This window comes from Ambystoma mexicanum, chromosome 11 (assembly GCF_040938575.1).
Source record: "Ambystoma mexicanum isolate Mex_15411 chromosome 11, UKY_AmexF1_1, whole genome shotgun sequence".
Lineage (NCBI taxonomy): Eukaryota > Metazoa > Chordata > Amphibia > Caudata > Ambystomatidae > Ambystoma > Ambystoma mexicanum.
In genome coordinates this window covers 610117104-610141259 of record NC_090934.1, presented here as the reverse complement: position 1 = coordinate 610141259, position 24156 = coordinate 610117104, and the positions used below count along the sequence as shown (strand labels likewise).

General features: G+C 40.5%; 2 protein-coding genes across 2 annotated transcripts in view; one reads left to right on the top strand and one right to left on the bottom strand.

Annotated features, from left to right (window-relative positions):
• NELL1 (neural EGFL like 1) overlaps positions 1-24156 on the bottom strand; it is a 6602686-nt gene that overhangs the window by 4541427 nt on the left and 2037103 nt on the right. The gene's annotated exons all lie outside the window — the stretch shown is intronic.
• Positions 11321-24155, top strand: LOC138503617 (uncharacterized). Its single transcript, XM_069623484.1, has 2 exons — positions 11321-11564; positions 21177-24155. The coding sequence occupies exon 2, from the start codon at positions 21229-21231 to the stop codon at positions 23017-23019; it is 1791 nt and encodes a 596-aa protein (XP_069479585.1). The 5' UTR covers positions 11321-11564; positions 21177-21228; the 3' UTR covers positions 23020-24155.

The following is a 24156-nucleotide window of genomic DNA, read 5'->3' as shown; positions in this document are numbered from 1 at the left end:
GCAGAGATTTAATGACAGAGCTAAATATGATGATATCCTTCACTGATGAAGGCATAGTGTGTTCAACACCAAGAATACATTATTTAAACGTGGGCAAACTTATTATGGCATTCACAAGACAAATAGCCATGCCTGGAGTGCTATTAGAGCTGGAAGTTTTTTATTATGGGGTACACATTTTGTGAACATGACTACCAGGTTTAGTGGCAAGGTTATGAGAATACCTGATGAATTTCTGTTCAGGCCACAGATACCCATGGATGAAGAGGGGGCCAGGTTTTTCCTTTAGAATTGCAGGCAGCCATAGTGCAAGGAGAATTGGTCATGCTCGAAGGTTGGGATAAAAGCAGGCCATGGATAACAGTAATTGCTATTGGGGAAGGATATAGATTGATGTCACTGATCAGGATATGTTTAGAGACGACCTATCAGATGACAAAGTAGTGTTCTAGATGAGCATTACATATTGGATCAGGATAGAAAGACAAGAGGTCCCACAAAAAACTATGTTAGTACGGCAACGTCCCACATTTTTTGATGAAGACATGGAGAAAGTATCAATTTCTTCATGGACTACGGGCCCCTATGACATAGGCCTGTTAAAAAAAAAAGTAGGAGAAGTTAAAATTAAATTTAAGCCAAGAGCAATATTACCTTGAGCAAGACAGTATCCCATGTCTCGAGAGTTAGATGAAGGTATTTTTAAGACTATATCAGCCATGATGGATCAAGGCATTTTGGTGATGTCAGAGTCACCATGTAATACTACAGTGTATCCTATCAAGCAATCAAAGGGTGGGTTGTGGTGTTTAATTCAAGATATGAGGCCAATTAACCAGATTGTAGAGGCAGAGTGTCCCCTAGTTCTGAATCCGCCGACGATACTATGTAGTATTCCTATTGAGACACGATATTTTGCAGTGATTGACTTGAAAAATGCCTTTTTCGCAATCCCTCCGCATAAAGATTTCCAAGACCTCACGTAATTTACATTTCATCAGACTAAGCTGAAAAGCACACGTTTGCCCCAAGGGTACTATGAATCTCCATCGATATTCAATAGGGTTCTGCAGATGGACCTAAGCAATATTGATTAGCCCAGTGTTGTACTACAATACGTGGATGATATTTTGGTCTGTAACACATCAGAAGAAGAGTGAAGACGAGACTCGATTCAGCTAATGATTATTTTAGCAGAAAAGGGTATAAGGTGGACAAAGAGAAATTGCAGTATTACCAAGAAGAAGTGTTGTACATATGTCAGTTAATCTTGCATGAAGGAAAGAAAGTTACACCTGAAAGAGCTGAGGCGATCTTGAAAACATCAACACCACACACAATAAAGCAGATGCAACAGTTTTTAGGATTATGCAATTATGTTAGAGCATGGGTATTTTTTTACAGTTCATACACAAGACCATTTTTACAGGCCCTGAAAAAGGCACAGGTGAATCAGAAAAAAATTGAATGGACTGAGGAAATGGAAGAGGGGTTTTGATGAACTAAAAAAGGCAATTTGTAGAGCTCCAACTTTAGGAATTCCCAATTATTCTGAAGAGTTCTTTTTGTTTTTGCACATGAATGGGACAGTCACGGCAGCAGTACTCACACAGGGAACCACATCGGGGTACAAACCCTTAGCATATTACAGTGGGATTCTGGGCCCAGCAATAAGGGGTCACTTTCATTCTGAACAATCGCTGGCAGCGGCCATGTTCACTATCGAGAAATCTGCAAGCATACTGATGGGGTGTTCCATGACTTTGTTTGTTGAGCATGCTTTGTTAGCTATTTTGGAGAAACTGAAGGGTACACTGACGTCTCAAAGAGCTTCCGCTCATGAGGTGGTCATATCAAATCCAGCGATCAAAATAGTCAGGTGTAAAATGGCGAATCCTGCCACGTTTGTAGCCGAACCACTGGCAGAGGATGAGCAAGTGCATGATGGCTCTGACTATGAGGAATTGTATGACGAGATCCCGAAAAGTGAAGGAAAATGCTCTAGCAGCTGGGGAGGTTCTCTTTATTGATGCTTCTTCAAATATCGATCAAACTGATGGAGAATGGAATTCAGGTTCTGCTGTGGTAAAACACAGAGCAAATGGGGAATTTGAAGTGGTAGCAAGTGCAAGACTACTGTCTCATTTCTCAGCACAGACTACAGAATTGGTAGCGCTTATTGTCACGCTCGAGAAACACGCAGACCAGGAAGTAACAATGTACAGTGACTCCACCTACATGATGTCAACTGTCCATATAGGATTAGCACATTGGAAAAGGAGAGGCTACCTCCATAACGGACGGCACTCCAGTGCAACATGCCTTGTTAATGGATAGACTTATTAAAGCACTACAACTCCCAGTAGCCAGCACATACTAAGAGAACTGACTTAATGTCAGTGTTAATCAAGCCGCAGATGAAGAGGCAAAAAGATTTGCATATTCACCCGATATAATGAGTTTTGATACTCGATGTGAAAGAGAAAATGGTTGTGATAATGCTTGTGAATGAAAGCTTTAATCACTTATCACAAACACAGCTAATGGAAATTCAAGGTGGAGCTCCACGGGAAGAGAAAGAAATCTGGATGCAGAGGGGGTGTTCTTTATCCCTTTCCAAAGCATTGTGGCGACAAGACAGCACTGGTAAACCGGTGATGCCTGTAGCCTTATTAAGGGTGGCGTTAGAACAGCTACACTACCCTACGCATGTCACTAGGGAGAGCCTCGCAGCAACCATTGCAGAGGACTGGTTCGTTCCGAACCTTTTAGAACATGTTGCTTTTTATGTAGTAAATTGCATTGTATGTCAAAAGTTTACTGCTGGGCACACACTGTGAACAATCAGAGGAATAATTCCTCGACCAAATGGTCCTTTTCAGCATTTACATGTTGATTATGTTGATATGCTGCAGGTCTGTAATGGATATAGGTATATGATAGGTGTAGTGTGCCCCTTCTCAAGGTGAATTGAAGTTTATCCATGCACGCACCCTGATGGCACTTGCGCTGCAAAGTTTTGTTTTTTGGTCAGAGAAGTATTTCCTAGATGGGGAGTATGTGAGGTGTTGAGATCAGATAATGGCCCCCATTTTGTGAATGAGGTATTTGAGCAGATTAGCGTATTGCTTGGCATTAAACAAAAGTTTTCTTCTGCTTATCACCTGCAAGCGAATGGAACATGTGAGAGACTCAACGGTCTGCTCAAAGAGAGTAAAGCTAAGGTGAAACTGACATTGAAAAAGGGGTGGATGCATTGCCTGCCCCTTGCATTATATGCATTAAGTAATCAGCCTGGCTCTGACTACCACCGCACACCCCACAAGTTAGTAACAGGGAGGCGAATGTGAATGCCTCTGACTTCTCCATCAAGGACTAGAAGTGATGCCCAGACAATTGCAGAATTGTTAGGAGATGAGCTACGTGTGTACTTAACATGTATAATGGCTAGTATCTCTGTCATTTCAGATCAAGTCAAGCAGACAGGTTGTCAGTCTCAGAATACAGATGAAGACCATACATCAACCAGAATTCAAGAACTATGTTTACCAAAACTATTTGCTGGAGGTAAGGTTTTAATAAGGAGTTTCACAAGGAAGTGGCATTAGCCCTGTTTCAGAGGCCCTTTCATTATAGAGGATATTACTCCATCAGCAGTCAAGGTCCTAGGGAGTCGAGCTTGGATACACCAAGGAGATCTCAAAGTCTACACTGGAGAGGCGACATAGCCCCAACCAATTCGGAAGCAAGCCAAGGAGAAGGAGTTCTGCATGTGCAGACTAGATTGATGACGAGGAAGAAGGACGAAGAGACTGTCCAGTAGATAGATGAAAGTGTACATTTGGACTGTGGCTCCCTTGAAACACTCTTTGTAGCCTTCTATAGCAAGGAGAGAAAAAGTTATTGTTCTTGAGGCAAAGGAGTTTGCTAACATTGGACTGTGGAGTATAGAAGTGAATAAAAACATGCCAGATTTGGACTTTCTGTTCGACCACTGGAAGAGGGAGCAGTTCCCTGATTCTTTCCTCACTGAGTTTCTCTTTGGAGGTGCCCATGGTGTTAATCAATGTTGACATACACAGACTACTTCTTGCTGACTTCATATTTATACTCAGAGCTTACCCTGTTCTTGTTGGGAGGAGCACTGATATACACCCTTTTATCAAAGATCCTAAGAATGGCCCGGCAATTAGCCGACTATTGGCAGCAATGTTATAGCAGATAAGACAATTACCTGAACATCTTTTCGAGGGCACAAATGGTCCTATCTAATGATGATGTCCACAAACTACTTGCTATGATCTTTTATTTTTTTACTCCAAGTTCATCCTTATCTTGTTTGACGAAACACCAACATGTTTGTGTTTATGCGAGATCCTATAAATATTCCAGCAATCAGCCGATTGCTTGAGGAGATCTTAGAACAGAATTGACAGCTACCAGAGCATGTAATGAGATTGACTGAATAAAACAAGTTTTTCCTTCCTTAAAAGTAATTACAGACAATCATGTGGTCCAATGATCACATAGTAGTTTGAGAAAGTGAGCAAGGTCAATGATGGATGGAGAGACATCGATTGTGGAGCCTAATGTATTTGTGCATAATCTATGCATATTCAGCATTCATCATTGTTTTTCTTATTTTATTGATTCACACTGTGTATTTTGTTGGTCACAAAAAAGAAAGAGTCCCTCTGATCCATCCCCTTTCAGTGACTTATACAGAACTAGATATTGTCAGTCAGGCCGAGGCCTTATGTGATTGTCCCTACTCCAGTAGCTCATGTAGAGATACCTATGTCTGTGACCCTAGGTTTCCCTTTGGAAGAAGGTCAATTTTTTATTTACTTTATTGCCATTATAGGCATAATCATTTGGCAAGAAAAAGACCTAAGAGAAGTACAGGGAGGGAGATTATGAATTAAATAATTATTTAGACAGTATAGCACATTTGGGGAACAACATGTGGTATCATCACATGAAAGAGGTGGGAAAAAGATCCTCTGTGGAGGATTGCTATGTATGTGTACTCCTGCCTTATGTAATTGGTAAGTCTAAAATATTCATAGCTATTGAAATAGATGTTAAAACAGCGCATTGCCTTACTCACCTTGCACTCTGCCATACAAGAGGTCAGTTCCAGGGTCGAACGGCATCCTTGGTTTGGGTGACAGAATGGACGTCCCCAGATGAAGATGATTATGTCCAAAATTTGAAGACAAGTGCGAGAACACAAACCAAAAATCATGTGATAAGATATGAACAGCCTGGTATGAACGTAGCAGGAATTAGATGGGAAGTAAACAGAAGACACAATTGTCAAGGGAAGACTGATGAAGAAATTCAAAGCTGTAAGTAAGGAGTCCAGATGCAGATCTGAGGAACAGTGCTTTCTCCAGACTGATGGGAAGAAGGTGTAGTTATATGCAGAGCTGTGGCAGCAACTGGAGTGGAAACTGGATGTAAACCTCTCTGGCCGAGGCTTGCAAAGCTTCTGATGTGGATTGAAGACAAAGGAGGCCCTTTGCAGATAGTGCCGTTGGCTAGTGCAGAATTATGCTTCAGAAACAATGGCACCAGAAAAGTTGGAGAGAATCAACAGTGTGGATGAATGTTTGATGTACCAGGAATGAAAGATGGGACAGTGGTGATAATGAATCACTACTGGGCCTGTGGATCCAGAGCTTACCTGAAGCTGCCCAGAGATTGGGGAGCACTATGCTCAATAGTAATAGTTCATGTTCCAGCATTGGTGATTCCAAAGAGTTACCTGAACATTGGTGAGTTTCCAAAAGCAGATGCTCACCTGAGGAAGAAGAGATCTACTGAACTCTTGAATCAAATGAAGAGAGAAAATGATTTCTCAGCCAAATCGAAAGAAGCTTTTGATGCCATTCCATATGAGCATTAATTGTTCAGTTAGACATCAGCAGTATTCACAACAATCGTTATGCCTAGGATACAGTTGATGACAAATGCTAAATGGTTACAAATAACCAGATGAGAGCTTCTGTAGACAATCAACACCACCATAAAGGGATTCAATGCTATCAATTAGAAGCTGAGAGCCATATGACTGATGACGCTCCAGAACAGATATGTCCTGGAGATATTATTACAGCTATGGATGGAGCTATTTGTGCCAAAATCGGAGAAACATGTTGCACATTCATACTTTCTCATGACGACGAGAATGGCACCTTGACAGAGGCCATAGCAATGCTGACAAACCTACACATCAAGATGGAAGATGAAGTGGAAGATACTGCTGATGACTGTTGGTTTAGGTCAATCTTCTTGTGGGTTCCACAGTGGATGGCAAACATTTTCAAACTTCTTGGAGCCCTGTTGGTGATGATCATGTTTGGATTTTGTGTGATCAGGATAATAATCACACAATGCAAGAAGACTCTGAGGAAAGCAGTGGGAATGGAGATTGTGATTGATGTTGAATATGGGTTCAAAACCAGAGAGCTGACAGATGAAGAAATCGGGGACTACATGAAGGCCAGTATTCATGCACCTGAGGGACCAAAGTTCCTGTACCCGAAGAACCATAAGAAGTATATGGGTAGATGGATCTACTGCAGTCCGAATGGACAGTGTATGCTTATGACCTGGAGTGTTGATGAACATGTAAAATCATCAGGATGCCTGAAAGGAGTCATAAAGATATGGGTTCCGAAGAAGCACTTCTTCAGACGAGGATGTTTAGATGCGATGAGTGATGAGAGAGTGATCCATGAATCACCCAGTGGGGGAGTGTTGAGGAGGAGTCAAGTATCCCTAACAGAAGCTCCGCCCCCATGGTGCCTATATGTTGGGAACAAGATATAGCAACAAGTGCAGTTCCAGTGAGAATGCCTGTACCGCGAAGAATCCTTGAAACAAAGTATCCATTGAGAAAACCCTACATGCATGCACAAAGAAATAACATTTTTTTGGAAGAGGTTCTAGAAGAAGTATAAAAATGAGAGAGAGAGAAGAATGGTGACGTCCTGCGGAGCAGAACTGACGCAGCCTGAAAAGATACATAAGGCAGAAGAACATAAACATTCTATACGATCTGAAGAGGAGGTGTTGAAGGTGAGCAACATTTCGGGCTCTATATGAAGATGCTCATGCAAAGGCGCATGCAAAGAAACACTGAAGAAAAAGTAAAGTCATTTTACACTTGTACAGATGCAGTAACACATGTAGAGAAAGTGATCTTAAGGATGGCTATGTAGTGAATAGTTTGCGGCAATGCTTCAATGAAAATACATTGGAATGTATAGAACCTGGATGTCTACAATGCACTTTAGCAAGGCTTGTTACCCCATGATTGGAAAGTTTTTTTTTTAGTGTGGCACAATTGGAAAACAGCTAATGGCGAAGGAGAAATTGAAGAAAGGTTTGCCTGGCCCAGCACCAAGAGTCAAGGCCACCGTGAGCCTGGTTGTCTATCAAGCATTTACAATGAATGTGAGAATGAAACAAACTTCTGTTTGAGGTGGAATGTAAAAACACTGAAGGTGCCAAGAGTTCATCATTTAAATTATCCAGCAAAGAGCTTGAAAATGTGGTCTCCAGTCACATGGTCTGGTGAAAAAGAGACATTGGGTCGAGTTACATCGAAACCAAGAGATAAGACCATGCCATACTCCCTTTAATTCTCAAGCACAGAGAGCCTCTACAAGGCCAAGGTCAAAGCCCTAATTGAATAGAAAATGTTAAGAGTGATGACAGATGCTGGGCTAATTGGGTGGGGAGCCCTGACCAGGCCGACCCTCCATGTTCCTCGAGTGGTAGCCTGCATGTTGCTACCATGTGGAATATTCCAGAAGGGTACAAGCATGCCAACAAATTGTAGAGTGCCAGATATTAAGAGAGCCCTATTGCTTGTGTAACCAATGAATTGTTGTGTATTCTGTGATGATGTAGATGACTTGCACTAGAGGAGGGCTCAGTTGTCCACGTGATGTTAGAGACACAATCATTACCCCCGTTAGTATGGAACGTATACTTAGATGTTCCCTGAGAGCCTAACACATCCCCAAGTAGGTTTTTGTATTTTTCCACATAGTGTGACGTCACTGATGATGAGTTTTGATTATAAAATATACATGTCTTTTTCTGAAATGCATTGAGATCTTGAGCGAACATCGGATTTTGTCTGTTGTAACCTCCCTGTTTTTGATAATTGCAAATAAAACAGAACAAAGTTTTGCCAACTTCCTGAGTCAGTTTTGATTATTCATTTTTGAGTAAATTCTGCATCCCCATCCATCTCTAAGTATTGCTACCTCGTCTTAAAGGGCCCTAGATCTATAGGTTCACAAGCGTTCCTTATGTACACATCCTGCTGCACGACCTCTACAAGTGGGACAAATGGAAACATAGACCCTCTCCAGACCAGCCACTGTCTCTGCCTTCACAATGTTCTCGGCATCTTCTCTCTCCTCCAGTGGCAACCACAGTTGCATAAACAGTCTGCACAGATATTCCTGCTCACTCTGCTCTCTCTCTAATGCCTGCACCTGAGGGGGATTTTTAAGCCTCCTAGTTGCTCTCATGTGACAATCACTTACATTAATTAATTGACCGCTCCTGCAGCATTGTTCCTCTTCAGCTCTCCTCCTCGTCCCAGTACTTTCGGAATTATGGGACTTGAAGTCCCGAGCGAGAAAATGTGTTTTTCTTACTCCTTCGATTTGGCAATAAGCCATTAGAAGATTAGGGTTTCAGGAGAAGTTAAACAAGGGGTTTTCAGATTCTTCCAGACCTGCTCCCCCCTTCTGAGCCTCCCACAAAACACCACCCTATGGGTGGGGTCAGAAAGTGCCTGCCTTTCCCTGGCCACATGAGAATTGTCTCAGGCAAGGTTTTCTGGAGGAATCCTTGCTGATCCATCCAATTGACACTTTTTAGGGATATGCCACCTACCCATGAGAATAATGTAGCTATCAGTGTGCTCTGATGGTAACATCGTTCTGCAAGGCTTCTCAATCTCATCACTACTCCCCTTGTGAACACACCACACTGCCAATCTCTTACATTAATGCTCAATAATACACAGACAGCAAACCACAATGCCACCAGATTCACCAACCTCATCCCCACACACACAATTGATGCCCTTTTAATAACAAAAACCTTCCTCTTGACATTTTTTCCTATATATTTGATGTCCTCATACAGCCCAAGTAGAGCATCGAAGATGGCAACCACATGGGGAAGATAAAGAAGGTATGGCTGCTGTACTATGATGAGCCAAACAGTCATGAATGCCTTAGAGATTCTTACATGCTGGCTTCCACAACCACATAAACAGACTGCCACATTCCATCTGATCTACTACCCATTTGACAGAAGTGGGATCATTCCTAGAGGGCATTTCCAACCTCATCATGTAGGCATCAATGACAAATTCAACAAATGAACAAACATGTTCCTTGGAATATTCAGTCTGTCAGGAACACAAGCCACTAAAAGCACCAGGGACATTCTCCACCTCATGTATTCCCTGGAAATAAAACAAGTACTAAACCCCCCACATCAATAGAAACATACTTGATATTGTCTTCACAGCATTCCCTTGACACCATGCCTTAATCCAATCCCCATTGACTGGATAGACCATGCTGCCATTCCATCCTCCTTCCACATATGCTCATTCCCAATGGGGAGAAGGACAAGATCACCCTGGGCCTCATTTTAACCATGGCGCTCCCATAATGAAGGGTGCCGGTACGGGTCCGGCCCCCTTCATTACGGGAGCGCGGATTAGGAGGTTCCCTTTGTGGGACCCGGATCAGACGTCTGGTTAAACCAGATGTCTTTTCCGGGTCCCATGAGGGGAAGAAGGAGGTAATAACGGGTCATTCGTAATGTGCCCGTCATTACCTCCCTCCCCATTCCCATTGAGCCATATGGGGGCTCAAATGGGAATGGGGAATGGTTCCTTCAAGGAGGAATAACTGGGTCCTCCATTGTTGGTATGACCCGGTTATTCCTCATTGAAGGAACCCGGTAATGGAGCCCGGTCTCCAAACTCGTACTAGGCCCCATGTCATTGCATTGCTCCTTCATGAACTTCCCATTGGAAGTACAAACCCACAAACTAGCAACTCTAACCAACCCAAAAAAACAACAACATTGATGCTCTTATCAACTCGCAACCAAGCCATGTTGGAACTGCTTAACACATATGTCCCCTTGAAGCAGGAACATATGCCCTCTCTACAGATATATCAAGGCATGTTTAGAATCATTGGCAGAGATTATTAAAAATTTGGAATCACGGGGAATAATTAGGCCCATTCATAGCACATCCAATACGCCTATTTTAGGTGTGTTAAAGCCAAATGGTCAATGGCGGCTGTGTGCAGACTTAAGAGAGTTAAATAAAAGAGTACCAGTATCTAGATGGCCACTACCATTCATTGATCAGGGCCTAGCTCAGATACATGGTTCAAATGTATTTACCACGTTAGATCTCACATCTGGATATTGGTGTGTGCCATTGGCAGAGGAGATACAACACCTATTTTCCTTTACATTTGACAGGACTCAATATGCCTGGCTTAGAGCTCCGTTCGGGTACATCAATAGTGGGAGTGAATTTGGCATATTTTTGAGAAAGGCCATGCCGGATGCAGCGGAAAGAGGGACAATAGTTTATGTGGATGATGTCTTGATAAAAAATGAAAACCTTAAAAGCCATTTTGATGAAATAAGACATGTGCTTGGCCAATTATATGTAAGGATATTTGGCATGTTACAGCACAGAGTACAGTACTACTGCACAAGTAGCATTTTTTTTTTTGCAGCACCACCACAAGGGTGCGGTGCATTGCTATATGGGTTAGCAGATTAACAAGGAAAGACAGGCTATTCAGTCAAAAAACGATTTTAATATATAAGATGCAAAGCTATTTTACAGTTAAAAGCACACGTGTTCATTTAAAAATGCACACTATTTTTCACCTGAAATGCCTATATTGCTAGAGACACATTTGAAAATTAACAGCTAACATATTAACAATTAACCTGACTAATAAAACCTTATTTTAATATAACCCACTAATAAAATGTGTTCTCTACTGCAGAATTAGGCATACTTTGAAAACCATTTAAATGAGTGTGCAGATTTTTCTCTTCTCTGCCTGATTATCCGTGTTGTTGTGCACAGTAACGGCAGGAAGGAGGAAGTCAGATTTGCAACAATTGCAAATGTATAAGCGAAGCTATTGTTGAAAAGTAGGAGGATGAGAGATGATGGATTTCATTGGAACACGTCATAAAGAGGGCTGAGAGGAAAGTTTTAGTGGGCAGTAGCAGGGAAAAAGACAGGCAGACATCTTTCTGCACTACTGGGGAGAAGACCTGGCTGTGGGGGTGTCCTGCTGCAGTCGAGACTGGGGAAAGCTGAAAGAATTACCTTTCCACTGGCAGAGGCAGTCCTATCTGAAAAAGCTGAGAATTCCAGGCAATGACCCCGGCTTGAGAAGGCAAGCGTTCCTTTTTATTGGAGTTACGCCAAGAGAGCCACATTCACAGAGAGAAGAATCTGAACAGATAAGGTAATTACCTAACTGGGGGAGCTGTGTGTGTGCACGAAAGTATGCAGTCAGTTTAGAAAAATGAAAGTCCCGTGCGTGTCTTTATCAAGTGCTAATGTTGCAATTTAAGTTCTGTTCTTCGCCACTATAATTGCAGTGTGTCATTGAAAATGCTTTGATTGTTCCCTTTTATTGCTGTAAAAATGAGATCATGCCTAAATGCAAATTTTATAATACAGAAAATATTTGAAAACAGACGGGTGGTTTATTTTCTATTTACCATTACAATGCCAATGATGTGGGGAGATTTTTAAAAAGTGCAATGGTCATTTTAAGACAGATGTGTGTATGTCAGAATCAGTATGAATAATTGTGAGTGACTGTAGTATAACTTGTTGGAGGTACATGAGCCAACGGGAAGAGAGACTCTCTGAACATAGCTCCCTACCGTATATAAGGTAGTGGAAATTACCACAAGACTACCACATATAGCTCTCTGTCGTAAATAAGTCAGTGAGTTTGCCCATGGTGGCGCACCAACACTATCCCTGGAAATTGTGGTTTCCCTAGAATGCAGGTCTGAGGTCTCTCTAGTGATCACACGAAAAATCTAAGCGAAGATAAGGGATTCTGGACATTGGGGCCACAAATAAAACAAGGGAATTATGCTCACAAAAATACCACCAACCACGTATACCAAATATGCAGGTCTGGGTGCTGAAATAATGCATGTCCATTGTATTATTGTTGCACATGGCCAAATCTGAATACAAAGAGTGATTATTGCTAAGTTATTTCTCGGCGGTAATAAAATACCGTCAGGCCCCAAATCTCCACAAAATACCCTACATATTTATGGTGCGTTGCAGGCCGGGAAAGTGATCATAGAGTACCTACTGGGCGTGGCAAGCGTGTCTCACACTGCCATTTGCACATTAAAGGGAACCCATTTTATAATAGCAGTGTGCCACTAAAAACGAATTTCAGAATGTCACAAAGGGAAACCACATTCTCAGATCTAGTGCAATATTTAGAGGCAAAGTTATTTGCACATGGGAATTGGTCTTCGAACAGTACCTTAGAATGGAGTAACCGCATTCAGGGTGAGGTGCAGAAAGAAAAACTAGACAATATTTTTGCAGAAGGCAGCATAATTCAGGTCTGCCTTACGAGATTATTGAATGCAGCCGATAAAAGTGCAGAGAAAGACTGTTTAATACGGCTATGCGGCAAAATATGGTTTATTTTAAACAAGTCGCTGCGAATGCAAGAGAATGATACTCAGCTAATTAACAGGTTAAAGACTGAATTAGATGGGGCAAGTAAAAATCAGGAAATGTTGAGAGCAGAATTGGATGTATGCCAAAAAGACATGCAATTAAAATGCAGAGACTTTGATACTCAGTTATCCAAAAGCAAGAAACAATTTGAAGATAGTGAGCAAGAATTGACACACTTAAAAGCCTTAGTGGATCACATTAGGCAGGATAAAGATGAGGTTGTTTCAGAAATGCAGATTTTACAAAAAGAACATTGCGAAAAAGAAGGTGATCTCCAGAGTGTAGAACAAGAAATGATTAAAATGATTCAAGAAAGAGACAAGAGAAATAAAGAGTTCAATGAATGCCAAATGCAAATGTGCGATATGCAGGAGGCAATTAATAAAATGAGTGATGAAAATAATTATTTGCATGATGAAGCCAACAGACTCCTTAAAAAGTGTAAGGACTTAGAACAGCAAATGTGCATTCCCAGGTCACAGGAGAGGCGGCAGGGTACCACATTCAATGGAGTGGAGGTGAATTCTAGCTCTGCCCAAAGAGCTAGTGCCCCAGTGACTGGGCCGGTGACTGAACTTGGTTGCAGCGCCCTTGGGGGATTTGATACTCCCATTGGGGGCAGCCACCAATCTCATACACCTGAAAACAGGATTGAATCACAAAATAGTGCAATTCCATGCATTGCAACAAGTAGCCCCATAAAAATAATGAAATCCATTAAAGCCCTGATCAAACCATTTAAAAAGGGAGGTGAATGCTGCATTGAGGATCACTTAGAAGCGGTGCATGACATTTTTAAAGCACTCCAGATACCTAAGGAACAGTACAGACAATATTTTCATTTAACTTTAGATGCCCCGACGGCCAGCATCATAAGGGGATTAAATGAACAGCAGAATATGACATGGCTGGAGTTTGAAAAAGAAATTAGGCGCCATTTTTCTCCTTTTCAGTCATTGCAGGAGGCAAAGAAAGTTGCGTACACTATTACTGCTGGACCTAATACATCACCTCGCCAATTTTTACAAGACTTAAAAAGAGCATTCTCTCGCTTTGATGTATCTTTTGACTCAAATTCCAATGAGTTTAAAACCGCATACTTCTATGGGCTACAGAAAGACATCATATCCCAATTGGTCCGTGAATTTGACCGTGACAAGTCCCTTGAATGGATTGTACATCAAAGCACCAAGCTATATGAGGTACTCTATTGTCAGGGTAGAGAAAGTGATAAAATGAAAGATACCAGGCCTAAATCTAAAGAACCCTCAGCCACAGTAATGGAAATCAGGTCAGCCAAAATGTCCCTTGAGTCTGCTCAAAGCCAAGGTAAAAATAATGTGACACCTGAACAAAGGGGTAATCAACAAAGATCGCCATTTACTGTACCAATGTTCCAATCACATGATCCTAGTAATAGAGAGAGCTACATCAGCCCTAGATATTTAGGAGATAGACCCCGGGTAAGATACCGGTCTGATATGGCAGGTATGAACAATAACCAGAGACAAAATCAAGATCAAAGAAATGATGGTCCCTACCAGTCATTGGGGACACAGAGCAGATTTGATCCCAGCACCATGATATATGGTAATCAGGATAGGCCCCGATATGTGGATCGATTTACTGATAATGGAAATCAACATAGGGGCCAGTACCCACAATCTGAGAGACAGGACATGAGGCAAAACGTGAACTACAGTCCACGCCAGTACAATGATTCCCCACCAGGGGATTATAATCAAAGGATGGGTGCAACCCGCTCCCCTCCACAAATGAATCAAGAGTTCAGAAACCATCCCAACCGGTATCAATCACCTGAGAGGTATCAGAATAGATCCAATCAGGGGGAAAACAACCAATATCGACCTAGGCCACAGAAAGAGGATCCTAGAGAGGTGGAAAGGTTCCAATGCCTTGAGGCCCAAGTGAAAATGTTAGCTGAGCAAATAGGAAAGCTCTATACAGCGCAAAAACAACCTTCCAAAGAGGGGGCTGATGGCCATAGCAATGACCGGGGGGCTTCCGAAAAGTGACTAAGTACTCATGATAACTGCAGTGTCAAAATGACAGATTGCTCTGATATAATTTTGCATAACGACTCTGAGATGTCTAATGGATTAAAAATGAAAGTACCAGTAAATGAAATTGTGACAGAAAGTGCAAATACTTCTAAAAAAGAGGTACGGTTTAACTTAGAGCTAAATAAAACAGTAAAGGTTTGCACAAATGAAAAAGAAACATTAGGAATTCCAAAAGAACAAAGGGACAGATTTAAGAAAATTGACTCATGCATGGGGAATACCAGTGAACAGGGAGTAAGTGGGGATGCCATAGCTCCTTCCCTGGGCAAGCAAAACAATTACCAAACACAGACAGAAAAAGGAAATACTCACAAGGAGGGTACAAGTCAATCACCTGAAAAATTCTTTGAGCCACATATTTTTGAAGAGGCTGAAAGGGCTGGTATTACACTAAATGATCACAAATGCACAGAATTAAAAAATGACAAATTGCTGAATGATGTTGTGACACATGTTCAGTTGGAAGGTTGTAATGTGGTCTCTGATGTTACCCAGATGGATGGGCGAACGGTGGCCACACTCCAAAAAACCTCTGAACATGGAGAAATGAATAAAATATCTCGCACAGAAATGGGTAAAAAGGAGGGAAAAATGTCTTTTCATTTACCAATGTGCTTAGCCAAAAGTGAAAAAAGTTGGAGAAAGGTGAGCCCTGAAATCAGTAAGAATTCACATTTCTTATGTGTATTAGAGGAAGTTGAGGACAGATATTATGCACCCATCACTGTAGAAGAAAAATGCCACACCTTTGCTATGATTGACACTGGCGCACAGGCCACAATTATGTCCAAGGAGCTGGTAAAGAGTATCAATGAAGGGAGGCCTCCACAGAGTCAGATCACAGTGAAGGCAAATCAAGGCCCAGTGCATAACTTTAATGGGGAGGAGGTGCCCATCATAGGTGTAACTGAGGTTGACATAAAAATAGGAAAGCACAGAATGAAACAAGAGGTATTGATCACATCTATTTGTGAAATTCCATTTCTGATGGGGACAGATTGCCTGAAAAGATTGTCTCCTCTCATAGATGGGGTGAATGGAGTGCTGTGGTCCTTAACCAAAAAACCATTGAGGCCTAAGAAACTAAAATCACAAAACAGCAATATAAAAGAATGTCACACCGTTGCCAAAACAAAGGATGCTGTGGAGGTATATCTACAGAATAGCTGCATACCTAGTGTCACTGTTATATTAAGGTGTCAAGACAAAGATCAGAGCGACAATGAAAAACTACCTGTACAAATATACTTGGACCCAAGGAAAGATTGGCAGACTGCCATAGACGAACACACATTACGTTTCTATTTAAAAGAGAATACATGCAAACAGAATATTGTTCCTAAAACAGATTCAGAAAAACACATTACCACTCTGGCAGAGATACACATGGAAGATGAGCAACCATGGGTTCACGCTGGTATAAATGATTATCTTAAAACAATAAAAGCCACTTTAGCGCTTGAACATGAAAGGAGTTTCATTAATGAGAAATTGTTGCAAAAAATTGTGGAGAGGGAAGAAATCCCGAAATTTAGGATTAAAAACCAATATGTTTCTGGGTTGGACAGTCCAAACTTTGAAAACCGAATTACAGGCAGATGCATGCTTAAAATTAGCATTGGGCAGAAAGCAATTTACCATAATGTATGGATAGTGAGTGGAGCACAAAATGAATTTTACATGGGCAATGACATCATGCACAGAATGTGTATGGTGTTAGATTTCCTTAATCAAAAAATATGGTCGCGCCTAGGTGGGCCGGCGCCTGAATTTGAAGACAAAAGAAGGGCTTATCATTGTGCACAACTAGTTCCTTATGCAGTCGAATTACAGATGAGGAAAAATACTATTATTCCTGCATTTACAAAACAGTTTGCAATAACACTGAAATGCAAAAATGGACAGCAGATGAAAGGCTCTGATGCATTTGTATGCCTGAATGGATCCATAAAACAGCAAGGCCTGGATTATGAATACATTCCATTGGTAGACATTGGTGAGGGATCTGTAAAAATCATGGTGAATAATAAAGGTTGTCAGGATATTCATTTAGAGGAAAACTCCCCATTAGGAATGGCCATACAAAAATCACATTATACGGCAGATTTAAATAACATGGTGATTGGGAATATTCCTGAAAAATATGTAGATGCCAAGGGCGAGTTGCCAGAACACCTGGACTCTCAGCCCAAAGGAATGTTTAAAATTCATTCTGTGTATCCTTATGATTCAAATGAGACAGTGTGCTGCCATCAAGAGGATTGCATAATATTTAATTTAAATGAAAATGAAACAGGAAATCAGCCCATTGAAGTGGAAGCTGATATGCCAAAATATTTGAAAGTGGCAGCTCTACAAAAAGACACAGCCACACAGTTAGAGGAAAGCGCTGAGATTCCTTTACCAGAAGAGTTTCCAGAATTTTCCAGAATGGTAGAAGAGCAGATCTCCTTAGCGGATGCATGTAACAGCGATGAGGATCGACGCACTCTGAGGGAAATATTTATGGAGTTCAAGGATGTATTTGCAAAAGATGCTTATGATTGTGGTTTAACTGATTTACATGTGGCCACACTACCAGAAGGTTGTAGCAGAAATCCAGTGTTTGTACGCCAGTATAGACTACCGCTGGCATGTTTAGAATCATTGGCAGAGATTATTAAAAATTTGGAATCACGGGGAATAATTAGGCCCATTCATAGCACATCCAATACGCCTATTTTAGGTGTGTTAAAGCCAAATGGTCAATGGCGGCTGTGTGCAGACTTAAGAGAGTTAAATAAAAGAGTACCAGTATCTAGATGGCCACTACCATTCATTGATCAGGGCCTAGCTCAGATACATGGTTCAAATGTATTTACCACGTTAGATCTCACATCTGGATATTGGTGTGTGCCATTGGCAGAGGAGATACAACACCTATTTTCCTTTACATTTGACAGGACTCAATATGCCTGGCTTAGAGCTCCGTTCGGGTACATCAATAGTGGGAGTGAATTTGGCATATTTTTGAGAAAGGCCATGCCGGATGCAGCGGAAAGAGGGACAATAGTTTATGTGGATGATGTCTTGATAAAAAATGAAAACCTTAAAAGCCATTTTGATGAAATAAGACATGTGCTTGGCCAATTGCAGAAAGCAGGCGCCAAAGTATCTTTGCAAAAAGCACAATGGTGCAAGAAAAAAGTGAACTTTCTAGGGCATGAAGTGACTGAACATGGGCTAAATCCACAAAGGAAGAAAATAGAGGCCATACAAAGATTAAAAGATCCTAAAAATGTGAAAGGAGTAAAAAGTTTATTAGGGATGACAGGCTATAACAGAAAGTTCATTGAGAATTATGCAGAAATCACTCAACCATTGACTAAACTGCTTAAACTAAATACTCCCTGGAGATGGGAAAGAGAGCAATCTGATGCAGTGGCTAGATTGAAGGAATGTCTTGTAAAGGCACCATGTTTAGCATACCCCATAAAGGATAGGGATTTCTTTATAGAAATAGGCTTTTCTGAACATTGTATGTCAGCAGTGTTATCACAAAAACACGATTTGAATCACAAAACCATTGCATATGCAAGTAAGGCATTTTCCCAAGTTGAAATGAAATTTAATGAATGTGAGAAGGCCCTATTAACCACTGTGTGGGCGCTACAACATTTTCGCCCCATTGTTCAGGGAGAAAAGGTGATTATTGAAACAAATCATCAACCTTTGCAATTTTTAGAAAGTAAAAGAATTAGATCAGGCAATCTAGCGCAATCCAGAATCACTTCATGGACGCTGGCATTACAAGGTTTTCCCGTAGAAGTAAGATATGGACAAAATAAAAAGAGCCCAATTGCTCAAGGGTTAGCTGACTTACATGACTGTGCAGCTGAACAAATAACAAATGAAATGGATGTGGAAGCTAGTTTACAGGAATTTGAACAATCACCACACAAAGCTTTTGATGAAAAAACATGCAAGGATTTGCCAACTGTATACGTGGATGGTTGTGCTTTTCACATTGAAAATGACAGTAATAAACAATTAGTGGCAGGAATAGGAAATGTCTGGTTGAAATGTGAAGGCGTTCCTAGTATAGGGATGAGGATTGGAGATAGGAGCAGTCAGGTGGCGGAATTGGCAGCCATCTATAAAGCAATTGCTACTGCAGTTGATAAAAAGTTCAGTGAAATTGTCCTGGTGACTGATTCTGACTATGCACGGAATAGCTTTGTGGAGTATTTGCCTGGTTGGAAAGCAAGAGGCATGGTTACATACAACAAAAAGCCACTTAAACATGGAAAAATGATACAAGCCATAGACAAATTGGTGTCAGAAAATAATTTAACAATATACTGGAGAAAAATTCGTGGGCATTTAAAAACACCAGGAGAGGATAAGGAGGGAAATGATAAGGCAGACCATCTGGCTAAGATTGGGGCTGTGATGGGAGAATTGCTACCTATTGATTATTTAATGGGTGAAATACAAATTGATGCAGTCACACGGTCTAAAGCACCAAAGGAGGTAGATCAACCGGTGGTGCAGTGGAGTCATGACACGCCAGACCAAGATTTGATTGAGGCACAAAAGAATGATCAAATTTTGGGAATCTATTATAATCATTTGATAGATCCTGAACAAAATCCTTTAACAGAAAATGATTGTATGGGAAAAGAAGAGTTGAGGGTGCTATTAAAGAACAAAAAACGAATTAGATTACAGGATGGACTCATGATTAGAGAGTCCATAACAGGGCAAATACAGTGGGTAGTACCCCTTTCATTCAGAGGACTAATGCTACACCATGCACATGATGCCATAACTGCAGGCCATAGAGGTTCACAAAAGACATTAGAAATACTAAAAGATTATGCTTACTGGCCACATATGTCCCAAGATGTGGAATTATATACTAGAGGATGTCTAGTATGCGCCCAATTTAAACCTGCTTCACCAATGCATAGAGCACCATTGATGAAAAGAGGCCTAACTCTCCCATGGTCAGATTTGCAAATAGACTATGTAGGTCCTTTAAAAAGGTCGAGCAGGGGACACCGCTATATTCTGAGTGTGGTATGTTTGATGTCAAAATGGATTGAGTGCATTCCCGCACCAGATTGTAGTGCGCAAACAGCAGCCACATTGCTGGTGAACCATGTGTTCTCAAGGTTTGGGTTGCCACAAAGAATTGAGTCAGACAGAGGAAGTCATTTCACAAGTACTCTAATGAGCAAGGTATGGCAAATACTAGGTGTGAAAAGGAAACTACATATCGCATATCGGGCGGCGTCTTCAGGTACAGTTGAAAGAAGCAATAGGTCTGTTGTGGACATTTTAAAGAAATTTGTGGCAGAAGCAGGTTCCAGCTGGGATTTGCGTTTACCATTGGTTTTGATGGCAATCAGGTCGACTCCTGCCAAAGCATCAGGTGTTAGCCCCCATGAGGTCTTAACAGGTAGGAAAATGGTGTTACCACAACACCTACTATACAGAACACATGAGCAAACTCTAGTGAGTGCATCCACAGTTCATGAATATATTGATGAACTGAGGAGGCATTTGCAACATGCATTTGCTTTTGTGCAGAGAAATCTGGAAAGAGCTGCTGACAGTGCTAAGTCATATTATGACAAAAAGACATCAGTAAAGGAATACAATGTAGGGGATCAGGTGTACAAGTTTCATTTTGGAAAAAGTAAACAGAAAAATTCTAAATTTCTGGCAGCCTGGCAGGGGCCATTTCAAATTATAGATAAAGTCTCTCCTGTAGTGTATAAAATTTTGAAAAATGAAGGTGAAACAGCAATAGAGCAGTTTGTCCATGTAAATCAAATCAAACCATGCCATCCCAGACATGAGATCAGGCAGCTTGAGCATGTGGAAACGGATAGAGTCCATTGAGAAAATAAATGGGTGTAATCAGGAGGCAGTGACAAAGAAGTTAAAAAAAAAAAGTTGATTGTTATGATGGCACATAAACACTGTAATATATGTGAAAATATATAATATAAATAAATAAATAAATAAATATATAATATAAATAAATAAATAAATAAATGCACATATAACGGAAGCTCGTGGTTGGTGTACAGAGAGAAAGTGTATTAAATATTGAATGCTGTTTTATATGTGTTTGTTTTCTTTTAACTTGTGTTTAATTTCAGAAAAAAAAAAAAAAAAAAAAAGAAGTATTTTTACCAAGCATGTTTTATTTTTGGCAAAAAGGTGGAAATTAGTATTGTGCTATGTACTTAATCTGTTTATTTTCTATTTTGATTTAGACAATTAACATTATTTGGTCGGAGGTTCCGGGATCAGAGGCCACGGGAGACGATGGAGTACTGGAGACCGCGAGGACGGATTCCGGGAAAGCCCCAAAGAGGGGTGAAGACCAAGGCTACAAAGCGATCAGCATTGAAGATGATACCGATGACATGTTTAACAATAGTGATATTTGGAGGGATCTTCAAGAATTCAGAAGCACAGGTTGTCATTGAACCTGGACCAGCATCTGGTATCGCGGTAGAAGAAGCACCAGGATTCATCATGAGTGATAGAAGGATGATTTTCCAAAATATCTACATACCATTGGATCCTGAGATTTTGATTGAAAAACATTTGAACAATACCGGAATTAAGATTGAACAGACTAAAGAGTGGCTGGAAATAAGAAAAGAGGACGCTAAGCAGTCAATAAGAGATATATTAATGCAATTGGAAAAAACATTCGTGAATTCAGCAGACATTAAGAAGAAGAGAGGAAAGAGAGGTGCGGTGATGCTCGCGATATCAATGGTAATGTCTATAATTGGGGCAATAATAGGTACTACAATATCAACAGCCAATTCTATTTCGGTAGGAACACTGAGTACTAAAGCACAACAACTGAGTATTGACCTAGAAATAATACAAAAGACATTAGATGGAATTAGAGGGGGACTGGATGAACAAGTAAGATTCATAAATGAAACTGCAATCATTCTAAATGAACAAGCGGATGTGATGCAACGGGCGACTAAAATAATACTTAAGCATGACAGAACTTTAAATGAAATATTGAACATAATGAGTCCTGTTGATAGACTATTAACGAATTATATGAGAGAAGTTCAAACTGCAGTTTCACAATTGATTCAAGGACATATTCCCTTGTATTTTGTTTCGCAGGATATCATTCGGCAAATGATAGAAAGATTGACCAGGAGGGAAATTGACCTTATACAGATAAGAATTGCATTCGAAATGGGGAATGCAATGCCGTTATATGTGGACTTGGAAAGACTAGAGATCGGATTTTTGCTATGCATCCCATTTGTAGCCCCTGAACTTATTTATCAAACGAAGTGGGTACACAACGTGGGATTTTGGCAAGAGGACAAATTCATTAAGATTAAGACTCCAGAAGTGGTGGCATTTCAGTCATGGGAACCTGAAGTTTATTTAATACCAAACCTGGAAACATGTGTAACATTTAAAGAACAAAATTATATGTGTCCAGGTAAACCGTTTGTTCCTGATGCCACAGATGCTATTTGTGGATTGAAATCTGACCCAAGTATATCAGAGGGATGTGAAGTGATTATTAGTAATATGGGGAGTGAAGAAATGGCACAGGCTAAGATGGTCAGAGGTAAATGGTTGGTCAGTACCTGTTTAAAGAACATGACGGTAGTACATTTAAACCATGGAACATACGTGGTTAAACAGGTAAAATATAATGTTTTTTATTTACAGGTTCCAAAGGATGCAATTGTGTCAATTGGGGGATTAACATTGTTCCATGTAACAAATGATGTTTGGGAAAGCCAAGTGGAAAATATCGATTTTTTTCAAAGGGATACTTTTCCAATAGATCCAGATGTGGAATATTTATTGAATCACAAAGAAAGACATGTTATGAAAATGAATTTGCGAAAAAACAATATTACAATTAGTAATCTGGGCATAATAGAAGTGGAAAGATTTAATTGGGGAACCTGGGGGGAACGCTCAATAGTGGGTTTGGCTATCTTGGTGCTAATCATGGGTGGATGGTTGATTGTGCTATCAGTAAAAATGAAAATGTTACTGATTTTACTGACTACGTCAGGAAGAGAAAGATATCCCAATACACATGCATTTTAAGAGAAAAAGAAAGAACAAGTTGTTTTTAGAGATTGGCTTGGATTATAGCCAAGTTCTAAAAAACAAAAGGAGGGTATATGTAAGGATATTTGGCATGTTACAGCACAGAGTACAGTACTACTGCACAAGTAGCATTTTTTTTTTTGCAGCACCACCACAAGGGTGCGGTGCATTGCTATATGGGTTAGCAGATTAACAAGGAAAGACAGGCTATTCAGTCAAAAAACGATTTTAATATATAAGATGCAAAGCTATTTTACAGTTAAAAGCACACGTGTTCATTTAAAAATGCACACTATTTTTCACCTGAAATGCCTATATTGCTAGAGACACATTTGAAAATTAACAGCTAACATATTAACAATTAACCTGACTAATAAAACCTTATTTTAATATAACCCACTAATAAAATGTGTTCTCTACTGCAGAATTAGGCATACTTTGAAAACCATTTAAATGAGTGTGCAGATTTTTCTCTTCTCTGCCTGATTATCCGTGTTGTTGTGCACAGTAACGGCAGGAAGGAGGAAGTCAGATTTGCAACAATTGCAAATGTATAAGCGAAGCTATTGTTGAAAAGTAGGAGGATGAGAGATGATGGATTTCATTGGAACACGTCATAAAGAGGGCTGAGAGGAAAGTTTTAGTGGGCAGTAGCAGGGAAAAAGACAGGCAGACATCTTTCTGCACTACTGGGGAGAAGACCTGGCTGTGGGGGTGTCCTGCTGCAGTCGAGACTGGGGAAAGCTGAAAGAATTACCTTTCCACTGGCAGAGGCAGTCCTATCTGAAAAAGCTGAGAATTCCAGGCAATGACCCCGGCTTGAGAAGGCAAGCGTTCCTTTTTATTGGAGTTACGCCAAGAGAGCCACATTCACAGAGAGAAGAATCTGAACAGATAAGGTAATTACCTAACTGGGGGAGCTGTGTGTGTGCACGAAAGTATGCAGTCAGTTTAGAAAAATGAAAGTCCCGTGCGTGTCTTTATCAAGTGCTAATGTTGCAATTTAAGTTCTGTTCTTCGCCACTATAATTGCAGTGTGTCATTGAAAATGCTTTGATTGTTCCCTTTTATTGCTGTAAAAATGAGATCATGCCTAAATGCAAATTTTATAATACAGAAAATATTTGAAAACAG

Coding starts and splice junctions, on each gene's coding strand:
- LOC138503617 (XM_069623484.1), top strand. CDS start 21,229: ATGGAGTACTGGAGACCGCGAGGACGGATTCCGGGAAAGCCCCAAAGA.